Consider the following 23,372-nt stretch of genomic DNA (forward strand, 5'->3'; position numbering starts at 1 on the left):
CTTGAATCTTCTACGATCACTGCTTGATGTCTTCTTGATTGAATGCCCCTTCTTGACTTCAACACCTAAGCTCCGATACCATTTTGAGAAATCTAGAGCATGAATAGTTAAAAGATTTCCCTACTTGATAATTGCTTGTGATATACTTTTACTTCTTAGCTTATAGTATTTTCTTTCTTATGTTATTATTGTGTTCTTTTCATCAAGGAAATTACCAATATGTACAATAAAAGACAAGTGACAGAGCATGTAGGCTTGTCAACCAGGGCCAAAACCTCTCACCTCTTGAGAGGAAAACCCGATCAAAATTCTTCTTTGAGATCTTCAATTGAAGAGTACCAAGACCATGACACAAACCCTTAACTCTAGTATTCTCCCAAGAACCTTGTCACTAACCTTGATCTCGAAGTATTCTGCCTCTTCCCTTCCTCAACTTTCTTCTTGATCTCGAACTGCTCTCCTCGACGCCTTCTAGAGAAACTCGGTCTTTATCCTTCACACTGCTTCTTCTCGACTTCCTCTAGAGAATCTCGATCTCTAGATCTCTATCTTGGTTACCCGGAAGAATCCTCCTTCGTTTCCCCAGAAGAAACCTTCTTTGCCCAGAAGAGTCCTCCTTCGTTGCCCCAGAAGAAACCTTCTTCGTTGCCTAGAAGAATCCTCCTTCGCTGCCCCAGAGGAAACCTTCTTTGCTATGCCCACAAGAATCGTTTCCTTCACTTGCCTAGAAGAAACTCCTTATCACTTCTTCGTACTTCTTCTTGACCTCTTCTTCGCTCTTTTGTTTCACCTCTTCTTCACACTTCTTCTCGATTGAATGCAAGTCGAGTTACTTGCTCTAAGTGAGGCCAAGTGTAGCTTATATATACACCTTTCCTCATGTCCTTTAGGCCGACATGATCACTTGTGGTTAGGCTGACTTCTTCTAGCATTTCTTCCATCATTGTAGGTCGACTTGAAGAGGATAAGTGACAAGGTCTTGGAGGATACTTTTCATAGACATGTTTGACCTTTTACAAAGTGTAACATGACTTTATTACATGACAATGACTCGATGACAAATAAATCCTAAAGACTCTCAATGGGAGTCTTGACTCGTAAATAAAATCTCTTGCTCATGAAACCCATGAAGCAAGTCAATAAAATAATTGTAATTTTCTTCTTTACATCTTATTACATAAAATCATAATTACATGTCATTATGAAGACCGAACCTAGTTACACTTTTCAACACTCCCTCTTAACTAGGGAGGTATTAATAATGGTACTTGGACTTTCTCAATCTGAAGAATTTCTCATAAGAAAAATTCGGATTGGTAACTCCTTTTGTATAGAATCATATCAACCAGCATTGTTACATAGCAAGGCCATGACTAACAGCGCCTTATCTTCACAAGACTTGAGCTCAATGCTGGCGAGACCAATGATTTATAGACACCCTCATCATTGTCTCTCTCGGAACATCCCTGCCTAGGTACTCAAGGTGTGTTCCATGAGGACTATTCTTATCTTGGACTCCCCAACCCTCAAAGAATATCGGTCCTCCACGACTACTCTTCTATTGGATGCCCTATCTCATCCTCAAAGAGTATCAGATGCCAAATGATTACCCAATCCTCCATTCTGTCTTCCCAGGTGAAGACTAGAATGACATGTCTATCTCTCCCTCTCAAATAGGGAGGGCATATTCCAATAAAGGAATGTACTCATTCCTACCAAAAAGGAATGTACCTAAGCTCCCTCTTGGCATAGGAATTTCTAAGTTTCTTCCAAGTAAGAAACTTCCTTTTCAGGCTCCCTCTTAACTAGGGTCCTACAGCAGCCCCTCATGTGGAACAACCAGCTGCCTGAAGAACTACTCTCTTCTTCGATCTCATCAATTCCTTTTGTCATGGAATCTGATCTATAAATTACAAGTGAAAAGTACCTTCTAGTGAAGAAGATGATCTCAGTCATAGTAGAGATCTTTTACTTCTTCATTCTTAAGCTTCTTTGACTCAGGCTCTTTCACTTCTTCAGTAATGTGGGCTTCTTCCCTATCCCTCTTGTGCTTACTATGTTTAGGAAAATTTCTTCTATAGTGTCCAAGTTCTTGACATCCATAGCATCTTACCTTATCCATGTTTTTCCTATTCTTTTGAGGACCAAACTTTCCAAATTTCCCTTTTCTTCTTGCCATAACAGCATATGCTTGATTTTGCTCATTTGGTCCAACATCAACCTTTGCCTTCAGTCTGGTTTCTTCGATCTTACAGAGTGACCATAGATCTTGAAAAGGAGTAGTTTCTTTCTTCCCATATAAACTTGAAGTGAAGTTACCCCATTCTTCCGATAGTGCATTCATTACCACTGTGGTCATCTCTCTATCAGACATGACTTCTCCTAGTTCTTGTAGTTGATCTCGAATTTCTGATATCCTCATAAAGTATGAGGCTATTCCATCTTCCTTGGATATCTTCAGTTTGTAGAGTTCTTTCCTTAATGAGATTACTTCTCCTACAATACTTACGAAAAAAACTCTACCAATTTGTCATATATAGCTTTTGCAGTGTCCAACTTTGATACATATGGGATTAGAGAGTCTTTAATAGATTCTATAAGAATCCTTTGGGCTCTTGCTTCTCCCTTCATGAATCTAGCATGTGCTTGAGTATCTTCTTTTGAAGGTTGGTTTATGGATCCCTTGATGTGATCCATGACCTCATTCTCAATAAGATTTAGGTCTGTCCTTTTCTTCCATGCAAGGAAACTTGCAGCCCCAAACAATTTATTGCTTTCCTTGCAAAAAGACATTTTGATATTATCAGATATAGTCATAGACTTACTTGAGAGATTGATGCTTTCTTCCTCCTTAATCTTGATGTTGATAGAGGATTTTCTTCTTCAGAGATTGATAAGAGAGAGCTTGATTCACGATCCTCCTTGAATGATTTAGTCTTCCTTCCTTCTTGAAGAGTTTCAAGATTCTTGCTAGTGTAGATTTCTTCGATCTAGGGTTTTGAAGATCTTGACCTTAGTTGCCCTTGAATCTGCTACAATCATTGCTTGATGTCTTCTTGATTGAATGCCCCTTCTTGACTTTAGCACCTAAGCTCCGATACTATGTTGAGAAATCTAGGGCATGAATAGTTAAAATATTTTTCTGCTTGATAATTGCTTATGATATACTTTTACTTCTTAGCTTATAGTCTTTTCTTCATTATGTTATTATTGTGTTCTTTTCATCAAGACAATTACCAATATGCACAATAAAAGACAAGTGACACAGCATGTAGGCTTGTCAGCCAAGGCCAAAACCTCTCACCTCTTGAGAGGAAAACCCGATCAAAATTCTTCTTCTAGATCTTCAATTGACCAGTACCAAGACCATGACACAGACCCTTGACTCTAGTATCCTCCCAAGAACCTTGTCACTAACCTTGATGCTTTGCCTCTTCCCTTCCTCGACTTTCTTCTTGATCTCGAATTGCTCTCCTCGGCTCCTTCTAGAGAAACTCTGTCTAAATCATTTTCACTGCTTCTTCTCGACTTCCTCTAGAGAATCTTGGTTACCCAAAAGAATCCTCCTTCATTGCCCCAAAAGAAACCTTCTTCGCTGCCTAGAAGATTCCTCCTTCGATGCCCCAGAAGAAACCTTCTTCACTACCCAGAAGAATCCTCCTTCGCTATGCCCAAAAGAACCCTTTCCTTTGCTTGCCCAGAAGAAACTCCTTATCACTTCTTCAAACTTCTTCTTGACTTCTTCTTCGCACTTTTGTTTCACCTCTTCTTTTCACTTCTTCTTGATCGAATGCAAGTCGAGTTACTTGCTCTAAGTGAGGCTGGGTGTGGCTTATATATACACCTTTCCTCATGTCCTTTATGTCGGCATGATCACTTGTTGTTAGGCCGACTTGTAGTTGTTTCTTCCATCATTGTAGGCCGACTTGAAGAGGATTAGTGACAAGGTCTTGGAGTATACTTTTCATAGACAAGTTTGACCTTTTACAAAGTGTAACATGACTTCATTACATGACAATGACTCTAACATTTTATGACTAGATGACAAATAAATCCTAAAGACTCTCAATGGGAGTCTTGACTCAAAAATAAAATCTCTTGCTCATGAAACCCATGAAGCAAGTCAATACAATAATTTTTTTTATTCTTTACATCTTATTACATAAAATCATAATTACATGTCATTTGAAGACCGAACCTAGTTACACTTTTCAACATGTACCACCACCATAATATATATCTATACAAAATAAAAGGGAATATAATATATATGGTACAAAAGTAAATTGAATATAATAATTATTATATAAAATAGCAAGTGAAGCCCGCTTGGGATAGCTCACTTGGCAATGGCCATGGAAATGAATTCTCACCGAACCGGAAGTCTTGGTTTCAAATCTTGTGTTATCCCCCAAATCGGGATGAGAAGTTGGACATGATGAAGATGTAATCCTAACAAGCTTACAAAAAAAAATAGCAAGTGAAAGAAATTATAATATATATATATATTATATTAATTAAACAGAAACCATATATACACATTATACAATCGAAAGGAAATGTAATACAAAAATTTTAATGGGAAATATAACTCAAACGAGATATCTAGAGTAAAGTCGAAGGCGACAACCTCAAATCAATTAACCCAATTATTTTAATAAATTCATGAGTCACTTAATATATATATATATATATATCTTCACACAAGGAAGACAAGGCAACTAAAAGTCATAAAGTATATTGCAGTTGCAAGTAGTGGAGAGGAGTCGAGAAGATTGTATGCATGGGCAGTGGAGAGATTGGGGCGGTGAAGAAACCTTGGCGATATAAGGAGAAGAGAAGGAATTTAGAAACCTTCGCGATATAAGGAGAAGATGAGGAATTTAGAAGGGGGCCCTTAAACGAAGGAGCATGAAAGATTTCTAATTTAGGAAGATCAGAGACTGTAAAATACAGAGAGAAACATAGAGGTTTGAGTAATTGTTCTTGAGGTTTTGGGCATGGGGACTAGAAGATCTCCATTTTGAAGTCTTCTAGATCTGGAAACCGGATAGGTTGATCCCAGATATGCTGGGAAAAAAAGGTTGGTTTGGTAGCAATAGCGGGAGCAACAATAGACCAAATGGAAAAAACGCCTTCACACTGATTTCCAAGTATTCTTCTGCATTTAATTTTAAAAATTCCAGTTCAAATTTACTGTCTAGTTAATTGTCAAAATAAGCTCATTAAATTCTGCCATCCAGTTAATTGACAAATTTAGGGCTTTAGATTCAATCTGGCATAAATTGGTAAAATAATAAATTGGGTTCTCTGGTTAAATTGCTCAAATAGGGTTTTACAACTTCCTTCCGCTTCTGATTCCCTCATCATCAGATTCAAAGCAACCTCAACATGCTCCAAAGGTTAAGTTCAGAAAAAATGTCAAGCAAGTTCAATTTGCTTCATCATATTATTCTTCACCAAGCTCTAGGTCTTAAAGCTTGCGAAGGAGGGGGTGATTATGGCTCTAAGTTTTAGTTCTCCTAATAGCTCGGCAATCATGAACTTGATTTATATGTTGAACTCAACGTTATTTTGGGCAAGGAGCTTCTTAGGGATTAACAATACCGTTTAGTTACAACTCTCAGCAAGATTGTGCCAAGTTTTCCCATTATTGTTTATACAATAGGGCAATAATCTTGATGACAATGGACAAAACTGAGCCATGTCTTCAAGTTACACACAGACTAATGTTTTAGTCAATTTATGCTTGCAAATCATATGAACCTTTTTGCATTTACTATAACCTTCTCAGATTTAGATATAAAATGGCATTTTTCCTTTGAAAATATACACACAAATATTCTCCAGATAATATATCCCAAGGAAAACGGTTAACATATGTCCATGTATCAGTTTCTAGAATTATGATTGTTATTCATGAGAGTCAAGTAGTATATTATGTCCATGTATCAGTTTCTAAAATTATGATTGTTATTCATGAGAGTCAAATAGTGCATTATGTCCATGTATCAGTCTCTAAACTTATGATTTAGTGTTATCCATGAGAGTCAAATAGTTGGCCATAAGTTTCGTCCATTTTGCAAGAGAACTAATATATAGAAACTTTAAGAAAAACTTTGTTTTAAGGTTGACTAAAAGAAGCAGTACCTGAACTGAAACCTAGAGTGATCACGGAAGCAATAATGACTTTATCATGCAAGCTAAAGTGGTTTAAACTGATTACCTCTTTCCTTGACCAACTTGTATGTCGATAGGGAATAGCTTGCACAGGTTTATACAGGCAGACACCATGGCTGGATAAGACTGGCTATCTCAAAATGATCGTTGGAACAAGCTCTGTTTTCTTCAGCAAGCTGTCAAGCACACTCCTCTAGAAAATTACAAAAATTCTTCTATTTTCTACTGCCATCTGCAATGAAATGGTCCAGCCAGCAGAACATTTAGAAAAACATGAATATTTAAGCCAGGTAGAAATCACTAACGGAGAAAGAAATGTAGGTGAGATAACACAGAAATTATTAGAGCCTTAATCATCAAAGCCTACAAGCAGTTAGATAAAAACCATGTTTTAATGCAAATCCAAATTTGGAAATATTTTTAATTAATTGTTGTACTAATCAACAAACAAAAGCACATAATTACAATATGCATAACAGTTTTGGAAAAAGGGTCCTTCCTTTGGGAATACAGATCAAAGCATGTTCATTGGAGAGTCAAACTGTTCCATTTATAAAACAAGAAATTTTTTATCAATTCTATTGTTTACTTTCCACTTGTTCTAAAGCAATTTTTACAAGTGTTTCATTTTCTTCGTTCAAAAATTAACTAAACAGTGTTTGGCCATTAGAGTGACAAAATCTGACCTTGCAATTAGGTGGGTCAGAAAAAATAGAAAACGCATAAAACAATTTGAGGAACTTGCTTTGCTATATACCAAAGCCTAAATTTTATTAATCTTGAGAAAATGTTACACAAATGAGTAGAAAATTTCACAGTAACGCCAAATCTAAAGTCCATCCTTCTGAACATCTATGATATCCAAGACCATTTTAATAGAGAATTTAGATTATCATAGGCAATCTGCCAATCTGGTAAGTCATCAAAAATGCCTTACCTAAATCAATTTACACCTCCTGTCCTTGTGCTCCATATGGTCATTAACCTCCAAATTCCTGATACAACTTTGATTATGAAATTCTCCACAAACTAACCAAACACCCTTGTCCATAAACCCACTAAAGCCAAACAAGCCTCAAAAGTCTACCAGAGCTTGCTTAGGAAGGAAAAACACTCATGCCTCAACAATAGACCAAAGTAGATATTATAGTTATAATAGAGAGAGATGTCCTCAAAATGGAGTCTAAGCATTGTCTCTCAAGAAGGGCTAAGGCTCTATAGCCTTTGTTGATCCAAGGCTAGAGGCTCAATGGCAAAATGAAGGGGGGCCCTGAGAATTGCACCCCAAATTATGTGTATGTGTCAATGATCTCAATTTCGTCCCCAAAGTCTACCCATTGAAGATCATAGCCTTCGTTTTACCGGGGTTGACCATCAACTGCCAAAGGTCACAAAAGAGAGCTAAAGCAAACAAGTTTCTTTGTAACCCCTCTGAAGATGAAGCTAGGAGGACCACATCATCAACAAAAAGTCGATTGGATATCAAATTATGATGGAGGAAGCACCCATCGTTGTCCTAGATATGCTCATGAAGAAAGGCCTCCAACTTATGAACATAAGTCACCAATGAGAAAAACAACTCCCTCATACAGCCTATCACCATTACAAAAGTTGGGCAAGAGGTTCGAGAAATGGCACCTGGGAAAGCTCTAGTGCCAGAGGGTTTCCCTGTAGATTTATTTCATGAATTCTAAGAGGTAATTGAGACTAAGCTTTGGGCCATGGTTGAAGACTTTACAATGTCTAATAACATATTGCAAGCACTCAATGCCACTTTCCTTGCCCTCATTCCTCGAGAAAATGGTGCTCATACCCAAGATAAATTTCACCCAATTACACACTTGCCTTGTTGTCCAAAAGCATAATAACAAGACCTGGTTTTGACATTGGAAGCCTCCCCCTCTGTTATGAATATAATTCATAACAAGTAAATAAATCAAATAAATGTAAATATTAAATAGTATTGATTATGTTAAATAGTCATTAAGTTAAGTGAAAAGGCATGTCTAAAAGACATGCCCAGTCACGAAAGGACACCTGCTTAGGTATATATAGGCGGGTCCTCATTGTAACATTCATCACTTATACATTTTTATATATAATAAATTATTATTACAAAATACCTCTTGTGTATTTTTTACATTCAAGCCTACAAGCTATCAGTTTTTATGCTTCAGTGGTACCAGAGCCATGGCACACAATATAATCATGCAGGTCCTTGAACGTTGTTTACCGCACAATGTGCCATTACGTTCACATCCTGAATGAGTTGAGCAGTTTAGTAAAACTCAAGAAGCATTTCAGCATTTGGAAAAATCCTATGCACAAATTAAAGTAGGTTGAAAGGAAATCGGTAATAAGGAAAATGATCTAGATGATGAATCTAATGAAGCTTATACAGATCAAGATGAGGATTCAGATAAAGATGATCTTGATGTGAATGAGGATGATCTAGAACAAGATAATGATTACGATGAAACTAATCTTGATTTGGATGAGAGTGTTGCAGAAGATTCTCGAGCCAAAAATTTAGAAGGTAAGGTCAAAGATGCTGCAGCTATGGCAAAAGTTAAGAGGGAAGAACAAGGCACTGAAGATGATACTCCCATTGAGGACACAGTCTCAAAAAGCGATGGTCTACCCTTGGAGGAAGAGAATGACTTCTTAGATATATTTAGAAGTGAGATTACGAAAGCAATCCATAGAGCAATAAGCATACAAATTAGTAGGCCCATAACGATATATTCTGCAGATCAACTCCAAATAAAGAACATGGAAATTGAGAAAGATGAATATCTATGCAGTGTGAGTTTCTCCATGGTTTACGATCCCGTGAATATAGCTCCCAGCAGGTTCCTCTACAATCGAAACACTGCAGAGATGTGGATTGAAAAGAATCCAAGGAATGCAACCATCCCTCAGACACGACAGCCTTTCGTTGCCACTGATATAACTCCCGATGTTGCGCTCAGAGCAGAGATGAGAGAACACTTCCAACATGTAATGGGCAATGAATATGTTAAACACACACATGGCAGCAACAGAATATGAAAGGTAAAACATGAGAGACATTTTTTATTATCAAATGATATACATTTATAGTGCATGGGGTGACCGTTGGGTTCCACATCCCAAGGTCTCTTGGACTTCCTTAATCTATTTGGCTTCCACACTAACCCATAGAGGATTAGGTGTCCAACATTTGCCCCCTTAATCCGAAGGGTTATGTATGAGTCCAAGAAAAGAGTTGTAATACATAATGTGCAAAAATGCATGGCAACACTAGGCTGAATGTGCTCTCTGAAATGTTGGTATAAAGGGCGGTGGTTTGAGGATGACTACCGACACTGAAATGCTTAGTGCAGTTCCCGGAACTCTTCCAATTCTGGCATGAAGCTCAAGTCTTCTGCTAGAGGAAGTGTTCCTGATGTTTTGAAGAGGGAAACCTTCAACCATGAAAGGGAGGTCTCACCCCACATAAAAGGGAGAACTTCAACCTGAAAAGGGAAGTCTCAACCTGTGATGGTTTAAGGATGACCAACAACTCTGGAATGCTTAATGCAATTCCTGGAACTCTTCCAAAACTAGCAAGAAGCTGAAGTCTTCTACTAGAGGAAGTGTCCCAAATTATTTGAAGAGGCATTACCAATTGAAGGCATGCTCAGGGGCATCTTTGTCTCTGGCTACAACTCTGAAACTAGTGTGGCAGGTTGTGGCTCAGGCTCGCTTGATGTGGCTTTGAAGCTTGTAGGTGACCATCATTTCCCCCCCTGTCAGATACAAGGTGAGATGATGGAGAAAAATCAACTGCAAGACTATTCAATACTCTAGAACAAGTTATGACATATGACTGAAATATCTTCTTGGTTGTTGATGCCCGTTGCCAAGAAGCGATCCATCCAAGATGAACCTTTGTTCTTGCGGGAGGTTTGTTTTTGAAGCATCTATTTGAAGATGACTGGTTTTATGACAGTGCTTGCATGGATGAAGATCAAAACAATGATCTTTCAAATGGCCAACTCGGTCACAGTGTTGGCATTTCACAATCTGTTGTTGTTGCTGTTGCTGTGGAAGAGGGGCAGAATCTGGAACAGTTGGAGGTGAACTGTCATGAGGAGCAGGTGAAGATGAACCGTCCTGAAGAAATCCAGCACTTTGAAATTGGATTGGTTTGGAGTAGTCTGGAATATGAAAGGACAAGTCCTTGTCATATCCAAGACCAGTTCTGTGCTTGTTGTGGACAAGTTGTTCCCAAGGTCTGATGATGGGCTTGGGAAGTGCAAACTGAACTTCTATATCTGCATGTAACTCTGCTGCTTTATTGGGCATTGGATCTAAATGAACTTCAACAATATTGACTCGCTGTTTATGGAAGTCTGTTTCAATCTTCTGAACAGAAACAGGTTCAGAATGATGACTCTACTATTGTAATTCTTCCTACTGTAGTTGAGATTCAAGCTGCAAAAATTCAATCTATTCTTGTGCATATTGTAGACATCTTTGAATTTCTGAGAGAGAGCCTTTGCTGATTTGGAATGTGTCATCAACAGTAGATTGTATAAGAGTTTTCATGAACTCTCATATTTCAGTAACTGTAGCCATTTTTCTCAACAAGAAATAAAGGCCTAGAAATGCACCACTAGAAGCTTGTTTTAGTATGAGTTGAGACACACGAACCTTATAACCAGCGCATGAACTACTGTATATTCACGCCATCCAATCATATAATACAACACATAGAAGGCATATATTCTCTTCACACGAACTCTTTTGTCACAAGTCAGCTTCAATGCACATTCAATGTTCAATGTACATACAACACATACATTCCCATAGATTAAGAACACAAACCAATATATCTCTGCCAAAATGCAAGGATGAATATGGACTAGAACTCTTCCATTATAAAATCCTTCCCTGTGCCATTTATTATCATTATTCTTCTGTGTGAGTTGCAACACAAGTGCTTACAATGACGAATGCCATGGAGGCCGTCAAAGTGAAATATGTCCCCTTGCAACACCATCAGTTTATGTTAATCAAAAGAAAATCATAGCTTAGCAATATAAATTACAGAGGAAGTAAAATATAGTTTGGAAAGCCGGAGAAGCTATCACAAAGACCGAGTTCAGTCCATTAACTAGTAGAGTTCAGTATCAACTTAAAAACCCTAGCTAGCAGCAGAAAGCCTAAAAGTCATAATAGAAATGGTTCTGGGGTCGTCCTCTGCAGCGGTAAAACCCCAAACACTCTTATCAAACCTCAGTGGTCCAGAAAGCACCTAGATGTCAGAACCCTCAGTTGGAATGGCTGATGAAGTGCGCTAAGCCTGTCGATACCCATGCTGAGCCCAAGAGTGACCTGGTAGTAGAGGCGTTCAAGGCAGCGTTCAAGGCATTCGAAGGCAGCGTTCAAGGTAGCGTTCAAAGCAGCGCAGTGTGGGAGGAGAGGCGTAATGGCAAGCGCTTGTGGTTCAAAACAATGCAGATTCAAAACAATGCGGATTCAAAGGCAGCGCGGTAATACCTTCATTTGCATCTGCAATGGGATCCCCCTCCTTGTCAAACACAAGCCCACCACAATTAATTCGTTTGTATCGTTCATGGAAAGTTGTGGGAGAAGAAACAGCCATACAATCCACAGCTTCCAGCCTCTTCAATGGCGTGCATGTTTTTCAGTGTCCTGATCAAACAGGGATAATGGCGAAACTGACTGAATGCATAGCGTCTCATGGCGGGAATATCCTTAGCGGTGACGTTTTTTGTCAGCAGACAGAAACAGGTCTTCTACTCCCAGAATGAGTTTGTCTATGATCCTTCACAGTGGCCATGGGCAGTCATGGAGGAGGATTTCATGAAATTGGCAAAGATGTTCAATGCACGGAAATCAATTGTGAGAGTGCCAGAGATAGATCCCAAATTCAAGATTGTTGTCTTGGCTTCATGACAGGACCATTGCTTGGTCGATTTACTGCATGGATGGCAGGAAGGAAAATTTCCTGTTGAAATTATGCATGTACTAAGTAACCACAACCGAGCGTGCCATGCAAAGGCTGGGTTGCGACTCACCTGTTGTTGCAATGCAAATATGGTCGAAACGCAGCCATAAACAGGATCCGAGAGCCTCGCCTGAGCCTCGTAACAGATGGTAAGCACAGCGTCATGTACGATTACTCTGACCCATGTTAGCTTGAATGCAGAACACGGCAGAACGATAACGGTGCCAGGTGCTAGGTTTGCTAGGTTTGCTAGGTTTTGTATGCAGGTGGAGTAGCGACAGGAGCAGCGTAGCAGAAGGAATAGGCCAGTGGAATAATAGTGAGTCGCAGGGGAATAATGATGCGTTTAGGCCAGTGGAAGCGTCAGAGCTGCCAGAATTTTCTATTTGGGTTAGTGTGCGCAGAGAATGCAGCTAAAATATGGCTGATAGGATTTCAAAATAGAGAATTTAAGTCGCAGAGGGCCAAGACTGCTCATAACAGAGGAATGGCAGAGCTGATAGAGGTAACAACCTCTATTCTAATAAATGCTCAGAAAGGTATAATCAGGAGGAGAGCATTGGTTTACAAAGGCCACAGAAACAGGTGGCTCACACTTAAGCAGGGCAGGAGATCGCTCGCTCTGATACCATGTTAAACACACACATGGCAACAACAGAATATGAAAGATAAAACATGAGAGTACATTTTTTATTATCAAATGATATACATTTATAGTACATGGGGTGACCGTTGGGTTCCACATCCTAAGGTCTCTTGGACTTCCTTAGTCTATTTGGCTTCCACACTAACCCACAGAGGATTAGGTGTCCAACAAAATACATGGGATGGGAAGTCATTCTCGACTATCCACAACGACTCTCGTTGCATGGCCTTGGAGGACTTCTCACGGACGTTCACCAACACTTTCCCAATAATGACGGGGAGGAGAATTTGAGCCAAATGAGCGTGGAGAGTTGGACCAATGCCTGGAAGCGACTGACATTTCTTCGCCTTAATCTACAGTTGTGCGATAACAATCGCCAACTCTTCCTGTCTGATGAACAGTCAGTCAAATATTTATCAAAACTTATAGTAATCTCCTATACTCGCGGAAGAAAAACTGAAGAATCAGACCTCTTTCACTGAGAAATTCTCCGCACATTTCATGCCCTTGACTTGACTACACATCAAGAACGATACTAGTTGAAGCCTGACACTCCGATTCACTGTGCAAAATTTACAGGATTTTTACTTAGGTTTTTAAATACGGGGGACAAAGGATTGCAACCTATAGTCCTTGGCCTCCTCTCGTTCATGTTGCAAAGTCTGGAACCCGACGAGCTATATTCCATCCTGGCATACCTTTCCAAGGCACAACCCATGGCCATTTCATCAACTGATCTCACAAATTTAGCTCAAATTCAGGATGACTTCTTTCGCAGGCGCTTGACTGATGTCAGTTGCCCACTGGTTCTCCAAACGCAGAAAAAACTGGTGGAAGGATTTGTTCAAATTGTGATTTATGTCGTGGGCATTTTCAAGAGCGAGGATCGCATTAGCGTTGTGGAGGACGCTTGTGAAGCTTTGCGTATAGCCCTCTTTCACCTCAACCAACTCTTAGAATGTAGCAGGGAGTTTCGAGAAACGCAGGTGGCTTTCAGTATTGATATGAATCTCTTGATGTACATCCACGAAATAATTGAACAGGCAGGCCCGTGCTCCCTTATTCGGATAGCTGTCACGAATCTGTCAATACTCAACGAAGTGCAGGCCCGTGCTCCTTTGTTCGGATCGCTGTCACGAATCTATCAAATGGTCAACGAAGCATCATGACTGTTGTCGATTCGGTGTTGTCGATTCTCTAATGTAGTAAGGCGGTAATACTTATAAGGTAATATACATATAAAGTTATATGATAATAAATATATATTATAACTTTATTATATATATAGTTTATAATATATATATATATATATATATTATTATAAAAAAACAAGAGAAAAAAATTTATATATTAAAAAAAAATTATTATTAAAAAAAAACATATTAAAAAAAACGTTAAAATAAATGTGGAGATAGAAGAACCCTAGCTTTAAGACAGCAAAAAAAAAAAAAAACTGGTTTGAAGACAATATTACTGTTAAGTTACAGGACAAGAGAGATTGCCAGATTATATAAATCGAGACGACAGACACTAACTGAAGAAAATCCACAACGTTAAAGCTTTGAGGACAAAGCTTCTGAAGAAAGAGGCTATGTTATGAATATAATTCATAACAAGTAAATAAATAAAATAAATGTAAATATTAAATAATTAAATATTGATTATGTTAAATAGTCATTAAGTTAAGTGAAAAGGCATGTCTAAAAGACATGCCTAGTCACGAAAGGACACCTGCTTAGGTGTATATAGGCAGGTCCTCATTGTAACATTCATCGCTTATACATTTTTATATATAATAAATTATTATTACAAAATAGCTCTTGTGTATTTTTTACATTCAAGCCTACAAGCTATCAGTTTTTATGCTTCACCCTCCCTCTACATAGGTATCCCCTTAAATGAGAATGTTAGAAGAAACCTATAATGGGAATTGCTTTTCACAAGGGTCAAGAGAAGGTTGCATAGTTGAACATTCAAATATCTCTCCCTTGTTGGCCGTATACTCCTAATCAAGTTTGTTCTCCACACCATCCCCATCTTCACTTTCTCATCCTTAACTAGGCCAATCAAAGTCCTCAAGCACTTACCAACATTTAAAGAAGTTTCTTTTAGGGAGGGCCCTAATGGGGGAAAAATGGCATCTAATGCGATGTAAGGAAATTTGCACCCCAATGACCCAAGGAGGACGAGGACTCAAAAACCTAGTAAATTGTAACACTTCTTTAGGTTGTAAAATTCTTTGGAGGTGGTTGCTTTCACCAAAAATATCTATGGGTAAAAATCTAGTGATCCAAATATGCTCAAAGAATTAATGGACAAAAAAATTTCATCAAAATAACCTCCTCCCAATTTGATCCTTCATTTGCAATCACACCAAAGCTCAATTGGATCTAACCCATCAAAATAGCTTCTAGAGGATAAAAGACGACAAAACTGCAAACTTATAGGAAGACCCTTAGCAACAGATTCCCACATATTAAAGAGCAATGCTATCAACCTTTTAACTAGGACTTCTTTAAAGCGAGCTAGACAGAAGTTTGCTACTTCTAGCAAGATCTTGACAGAAGCATTCATTCTCTGTGGAGATAGTGGAGCCACAAAGATTCCTAGCAAAAAACTATCCACAATTAGGCCAAAGACGAATTGTGGATAAACCTTTAGATGGTTTTGTTACCACCCATATTGTACATGTGATCCTTGGTAACATCAAATAGGTTTTTGTAGGTCAGCATTTTGATCTTCAGTTGTACACCATGGACATGTTTGGCTAGCAAGGTCTCATCCCTCATAGGTGTTGTGCTTGTTTCTTATGTGGCAGTACCAAGTTTTTTCTGACTTCATGGTTGTGTGAAACTTTGAAGTTTATGGTCTCATGTGATGCTTTGGTTGGTAGTGTGGTGCCCTATGGTATATCCTTGGTAGAGGTTATCATGGTTGCCCTTGGACTCCTTTTCTGGTGACTTGGGCTTATGATGGTTTGTGCTAGGGATATTCAATACTATTACCATTGGTACAAAACCTTTGTGGAATATATCTTGATTGTGTAGCATATGTTGAAATATGTAACTAGGTTCTGTCTTCATATGACGTGTAATCACGATTTTATGTATTTGATGTAATGAGAAAATTAAATTTATTATTATTGATCTTGAGGCAAAAGTTTCATGCTCAAGAAGAATTTATTTTTAGGTCAAGCACCCATTGAGTGCTTCTAGGTTTGTCATAAAGTCTATTAAGTCATTGTCATGTATTGAAGACCCATTTGGAAAAGTTACATTATGTAAAAGAAAATTATTTGAATCAAGAAACCCTCCAAGGTCAAATCAAAATGCATGCAACATGTCGGCCTCCCAAACATGTCAAGTCAGCCTAGAAGCTGGAACAAGTCGGCTTATTTTCAAGGACTAGAAGGCTATATAAAGAAGGCTAGTCGACCAACTTGAGAGAGGAAGATATACAATAAGGCACTTGACCAAGAACTCTGAAATCGGCGAAGGAAGAAGGAGATCAAGCAAAGAGAAAGAGGCATATTTTAAGGACTTTTTTTGGGCTAAATATCTCACATGTGCAAGCTGAATCTAGGGCATCCATTGCAGAAAGGAGATCGAACTACAGTCATGCTATAGAAGCCGATTCTGGTGTCAATATAGACTAAATTGAAGACCGAGATCTTGAAGAGAAAGGACCTTGCTCGGTGAAGGAAAAAGAAGGATCAAAAACTACCCTTACTACCTCACACGTGCGAGAATTGCAGGGAGCTACAAGCAGCCAAAAATTACAAGAAGAGAATTTGTCTAGTATTACAGGATCAAGGTCAAGGAGGAGAAGTTGCAGCAGTTTCTAGTCAAAGTTGACTGTGTTTGACTTGAAGAGAAAAGAGCAAAGTTTGACTTGATCTTGGAGGGGTTTTTGGTCAAGGGTCTAGGTCTTGGAATTCGTCAAATTGAAGATTTTATAAGAAAAAGAATTTTGTGGGTTTTCCTCTCAATATTGGAGAGGTTTTGGCCCTCGATGATCGCCTATATCTTGTGTCTTTTGTCTCATTGTTCATTATGGTTTGATAGTTGATTGATGTAGAAAACATATTAATAATCAAGCTAAAGAGGAACCTAATCAAGAAAAGTAAAAAGTATTCACAAGCAGTTATCATAGGCTAGAGAAATCACCTATACTGCTACCCCTTAGATTTCTCAACAGTATACTAGGGTAATTTTTGTTTGGTTTTCTTGAGCAACTAATAAAATCCCTTTATGCTTAGATCATGACAGGTTGTTCCAATGCAAATATAACTTTCAGAAATTTAGCATTATTCTTTCATCAACACAGTCAACCTTAAGGCTTAGAGTTCAAATATGCTAAGCACCAATCCAAGTCAAACTGTCCAATATAAACCAACCAATTCCAGATCATTCCCCAATAGTGCTAATCCAATTCAACATAAATCATCCAATTCTAGAATAGTTCTAATTCAGACATCAATACAAATAGTCTCCAACAAAACTAATTTTAACTCATAACTGGGTTATTGTTTGAACTTAACTATACTCTACGTATTTAGGCAGCTCTGACTACAATATAAACTCCTCATCCTACTACAGGGTTGTCCAATATGCAATGAAGATCATGAATGAATGTCGAGTTGCTTTAGTGAGATGCTTAAGAGGTAACCGAACCTTAAGTTGCTTGAAGACCCTCCAGAATCTGCCTCTTTATTTTCACAGTAGCTTCAGGTACTTTGGCTTGTTCCAAATCTGATCCCGGCGAAGGCTCGGTCTGGTCTAGGAAGATATTCTTACAATCCTCAGGATGGTTCAGATGAATATAAATTGAATTTATTCAACATATTCGGCCTCAGAGATTGTTCAAGTGTTTGGTCCAAACTCAGGGATATTCAGCCTGCTTCAGCTGGTATTTCCTTGGCCAAGGAAAGGTTTTCCGATGATTGGAACCTCAGCAAACTTTAAACTCAGACACAGTACATCCAGCTTCAATGTGATTTCGGCTTTTAACAGAACAACCTAAAGTGTGCATATACGTATTACTTCCAAGGAGTGCGGATATCTCACGTAGATGACGTCCTTAGTAATCCAGGAGTAAGAATGACTAAGTGCATTCTGCCCAAAATTTGCCCTTAGAGAAACTCGTCCAGGAATTTGCCCTTAGAGAACTCATCCAATCTCAAGGTGATTTAGATGCCTTGTCACAAACTTTGTCTAGAAAAATATTTCGTTGCTCCTTGCATAGAAACCCTGTGCCGAAAAAAAGAAGCAAATAGAAAAGATAAAGGAGAGTGCCTAAGTAAGGTGGAATCCCCTGACCAAAACTAATCCAAGAGAACATAGGGTCTTAAACCCTTAGAGCCTCAGGCTCAAAGAAATAACAAAAACCAATGATCCAATCCAACGATGATTCAAATAAATCCAACCCTCTTGTATTTATAGATTCCCATCCTCTTGTATTTATAGATTCCCATGAGGGGATTTTTATCCTTAATTAGTTGATCAAACCCCAACTTTGGACTTTTTTTGTCCCAGTTGCTCCAATATTGTCCAAACATTGGGTATTTTGGGGTTTTCCCCTTTATCAAAGACTATAGCCTATGGGATCAATAGGCTACTTTGTCCCTTGGATCAATTAATCCTTATAAACATTACAAATTGACATACATGTGGATGCAATTTATTATTTTATATCTCAATTGTCCACCCCCTGCACCCACTCATTAAATCTTTTGAGTGCCAACAACATTACTATGAGCTTCCTCTTTTCGTGTGTTCACCCTTTACACCATGACCTTTTCATAAGGCCAACCATATATTTCATCTTATCCTTGTGCAAGAAATCACACATATAAAAAGGTGCTAATATTATTTTATTAAACCTTTTTTATTCTCAACCTTATATCATAATGAGCTAGTACATTTTAAAATGGGAGCCACTCAACATATTATCCCAGGTTCTTGTCATAATGTACCATGGGGGCACACTTACTAATGGGCCTTGGTTAATGACATGGGAACATCATATATCACGTGGGGCACATTTTGCCACTTATGGAACATGGGATCAAAAGGTAGCCACCCTTGTACCTTATATCATAAGTTGATGGGTTAATAAAATAAAGGAGATGTGGGGTAGAGCACGCTTATGAAGAAAATCATATTATTGTATTGGACCACATTCCATTATCTCATACCATGGTGAAAAAAAGGACATGAGATATGGCCACCATTTTATACATTTAAGTATCATTTTTTAAGGGGAGCGATACCCCTCCATGCGATGGCACATTGGACACATATATTATTGGATGGCCCATATTCACTTTCTTTTATACCATTGGCAACTTGGATACATTTGAAGATTGTGGGCTATGTAGTATGGGAAAGTGATACCATACATAAACTTGAATGATTAACTCGCATTTATACATTGCATGAAATGGAGTCACTTGCATGCTACGATTGATATAATGGGCCACCCTTTCATTCACACGTCTATTGCATACACCTATGGACTTTTGAAGTGGCACAGAGGTGTTTGATGGAACCACATTGTGAACACCTAAAGGTATAGTTGTGTGCCCTCATCTTTATAGCATGGAACGAGTGCATGGTTGTGGGCATGCATACAAAGATTCCCACAAAGCCATTTGAACAATGTAGTCACTTCCTACTACAAATCAGGGGGTTACACAAAAAGTGGGTGGGGGGTCATATGACTATGCCATACCAAGAACCACCTCATCGGCCATTCCCAGCCAAGAGTTAATTGTTGCCTTCAACTGTCTTGTGACCCAAATAAAGTATGTGTTGAGGAGGATAACATATGAATTATCCGAGTGATGGAGAGCCAAGCTGGCTGGTTTACAATGGTCAATCTAGCTGAACTGATATCTAATGGAGATTACTTCAAAATTTCAATTCACCAATCAGCTACGCTTTGGAACATTGCATGTGGGCAGCGGCTCTCATTCCTACTTGTGTTTCAGCTAAGCATGGGTGGGCACACTAGTAAAATTATTGAGCAGATGCAATTCCTCAAATTATTTTAGTGTCTGATGTTTCTTAGTCCTTGCTCATGGTACATTACATCATTCTCTTCAAGGAGTAGATGCTTTCATGGTGGATGGATTTATTTTTTTGACTATGACACTTTACTATAGTCTCATTTATGTATAATTTATGCATAGTCCACTTTGGGAGCTAATTAATCATTGTTTGAGGAAGATATCATAGAGTTATTGGAGTTGAGTCAACCACATTGAACCTTGTAAACTTCTAGCTCTTTCTAGGAATGTTATTTTTATTGTAAGAGGTTGATCTAGAGACTCTCTTTCAGAGCAACCCCCTCATTTCTTATGGATGGTTGGATTTGGGAAAACTGCCTTCCTTGGAGCTTAATGGCAAACTCTCGAGGGAACCAGTAATTTCTTGTAGGTGAGGATGTTTGTATATCTCTTATTGATGTTTCCTTTGTTGTTGAAATAGCTAAACATATCTTTCAGAGGTTTGAAGTTGGCGTCCTAACTCCCATCCTCCATGTTGTGTTATCATTAGGACTTTGTTTATGGATACATTTCCTTCTCTGTTCATAGATTGAAATTTTTCATACATGGTTCTTGATACTTGTAGCAGGCTGAAGTATTGGGTGTTAACTTTTAATACCAGTTCTGATTTATTTTTCTCCCATAATTATTTTATACCCAGAAATTATTTTTGCTCAAATAAAATTCTGAAAATTGCTGGAAAATAAATACACCGGTATTTTTAACATTCAGAAATAAATTGTAGCATAAATAAAAATAGGAAAATCAACCACAAGAATAGCAGACATTTATGCACAACAAATCTTCCTTTTCCATCAATCTAGAAAATTATGGCCTTGACCCACAGAGAAATACAGAAAGAATACAGACACTTGAACCTGGAAAACGGCCCACTGGATTTTCGGCCTCTAGAGAGATTCCACTAACCTGGAAACTAACTCGGCCTTACCAAATCTCGGCCTCCACCTGTACGGCCTGTGCACTAGGAAAATCTCTGTCACTTCCTCCACACGGACCTAGCTGGAAACTCAGCCTCCTCTCACAGTCTTGTCCTGCACAAAAATCTCAGCCTTCACCTCCCAAGTCTCGACCTCTCTCTCCTACAACTCAGCCTCCACCAATTTCTCTTGCAGAAAACCCCAGTTGCACACATTTCTCTTCTCTTTACTCATTGAGCCTTTCACTCCTTGAGAAATCACTCTCTCAATCACAATGCGTCTTTTCACTTCTCCCTTAGGCATATATTATAATTTCATCTTGAACTAACTCCTAACCCTCAATCTCCAAAGTGATAAATGACTAGGATTAATTCCTAACCCACTTAAATCAATGATAGAGATTAGATCTACGTCATTTGAATAATTAAATTATTTCTTCTTGGAAACTTAGCCCAATAGCCAACATTAATCAATTAAATTAATTAATAATAATTTCACAAGTCAAACTTAGGAAAGAAATCATAATAACACTTACTCCTCTCAAGCAAGCACCTAAAGAGGCAATCTGACATATTCTGCAGGCTAGACATTGGACAAAGAGTATTACCAAAAAATCTAGCAGGCCCTAGAGAGGGAAAGCCTATAGGACAAACAACTAGACTAAGTGTTAACAATGGGACAATGAACCACTGTCACCACAGCCAAGGTCCCCTGCTCATTACAGACTTTCTTGATGGGAGGAGTCCCGATATGATTATGATCACCTATAATAGATATTTTAGGGTTGAAGGTACAAGATTATGATGCTAGAGCTCATTTGAAAGAGAGGCTTGTACAAGGCTGCAAAGAAGCAAATTGCCTCTAAGAAAATCCCTAGAAAAGAAGCCATAAGACCTAGGGTTTTGAGATTTTCTGATGGTAATAGGTATTCACAAGGTCAAGGCCCGAGAGAAAAGGCTTCTTATGATATACTTCAACAAGTACTAAGCTCATACAGCCTTCAAGAGAGTCCTCAAGTTGAGGGAGAAGAAATTGGGGTTTCCCTCTTGGAGCAATACCTAGGGCAAGAGATTTTATGGATGAAACTTAAGTGGATGCCCACCAAACTTGGAGCATAGGTAGCCTAGACCCTAAGCTTGATGTTTAGGCTCTCGAATTCTCGAAAAGTCTCCTCCCTAAAATTTCGTTGCACACCCTAGATTTTTGCCTTAGCCTTACAAGGACCCAATTTTAAGAGGAAAATTTATGGATGAAAAGTGGAGATGACTATTGGAAATGTAACTAGTTTCAGTCTTCATAATTGTTGTTGTACTCATTTCAATATGTATCATATGTAACAAACAAAAGAGGAAAAGAAAAAGTTCTTATTTTAAAAGGATGGGTTTCATGCTCTTTATCGATGGTCTTCTAGGTAAAAGCATTTTCTTCATGCTTCTAGGGTTTGTTAGGTCATAGGATTTATTGTCATGAGTCAAGAGAGTCAACATCATGTTTATAAAATCCTTCCGAGCAAAATATATCTTATAAAAGAATTTATTGAGTCTAGAAAATCCTAGAAACCTCCAAAGTACAAGTCGGCCTAGAGGAGGGAATTCAACCCCTTGGAAAGGCTATATAAAGGGGTAGTTCAACCTCATTTGGGACTCACTTTCACTCACAAGTTTGATCTATCAAGAAAAGGTTTGATCTAAGGCTAAAAGAGGTAAGGAAGGAGGAGCAAAGGTCTAGAAGGCAAGAAGTCAAGAAAGAACTTGTTTTTGCTCTATACCTCTCATGCGTGTGAAGAACTAGGATTTCTGCAGCTACAAAAGAAGCTGAAAATGCAAGTTTGAATTGCAAGAAGATCAAGTTGCAAGAACGAGTTGTTGGAAGAGCGAGTATCTTGTTTTGACTTCGTTGACCTTGGAAAATATTGTCTTGCTCAAAGGAAGGTCCCTTGAAGAACTGTTTCGTTGTTGGATTAGGGTTTTTGCAAGTTGAAGTTATAGGTCAAAGGTGCAGGACAAAGTTGTTGAATGAAATTGCAGGTTCGAAGTTGCAACTAGAAGTTGGTTGGTGTAGGATTGCATTATGATAAAGTAAAGGGTTGACTTGGTACTTGGAATTTATTGAGTCTAGAAAATCCTAGAAACCTCCAAAGTACAAGTCGGCCTAGAGGAGGGAATTCGACCCCTTGGAAAGGCTATATAAAGGAGTAGTTCAACCTCATTTGGGACTCACTTTCACTCACAAGTTTGATCTATCAAGAAAAGGTTTGATCTAAGGCTAAAAGATGCAAGGAAGGAGGAGCAAAGGTCTAGAAGGCAAGAAGTCAAGAAAAAACTTGTTTATGGGCTATATCTCTCACGTGTGTGAAGAATTAGGATTTCTGCAGCTACAAAAGAAGCTGAAATGCGGGTTTGAATTGCAAGAAGATCAAGTTGCAAGAACGAGTTGCTAGAAGAGCGAGTATCTTGTTTTGACTTCATTGACCTTGGAAAATATTGTCTTGCTCAAAGGAAGGTCCCTTGAAGAACTGTTTCATTGTTGGATTAGGGTTTTTGCAAGTTGAAGTTATAGGTC

The 23,372-nt window shown here is 38.4% G+C and overlaps 1 protein-coding gene across 3 annotated transcripts in view; it reads right to left on the reverse strand.

The window, feature by feature from the left end:
* Nucleotides 1-23,372, reverse strand: part of LOC149170219 (4-hydroxy-tetrahydrodipicolinate synthase, chloroplastic-like) — a 69,502-nt gene that overhangs the window by 11,688 nt on the left and 34,442 nt on the right. For all 3 annotated transcript variants that reach the window (XM_089428947.1, XM_089428948.1, XM_089428949.1), the window contains one exon: nt 6,227-6,412. In XM_089428947.1, coding sequence (XP_089285073.1) covers nt 6,227-6,294 — 68 coding nt within the window. In that variant the 5' untranslated portion in view covers nt 6,295-6,412. The remainder of the gene's footprint in view (nt 1-6,226; nt 6,413-23,372) is intronic.

This window comes from Pinus tabuliformis, chromosome 4_2, assembly GCF_031772625.1.
Source record: "Pinus tabuliformis cultivar Carrire ecotype Pingquan chromosome 4_2, CPIR1, whole genome shotgun sequence".
NCBI lineage: Eukaryota > Viridiplantae > Streptophyta > Pinopsida > Pinales > Pinaceae > Pinus > Pinus tabuliformis.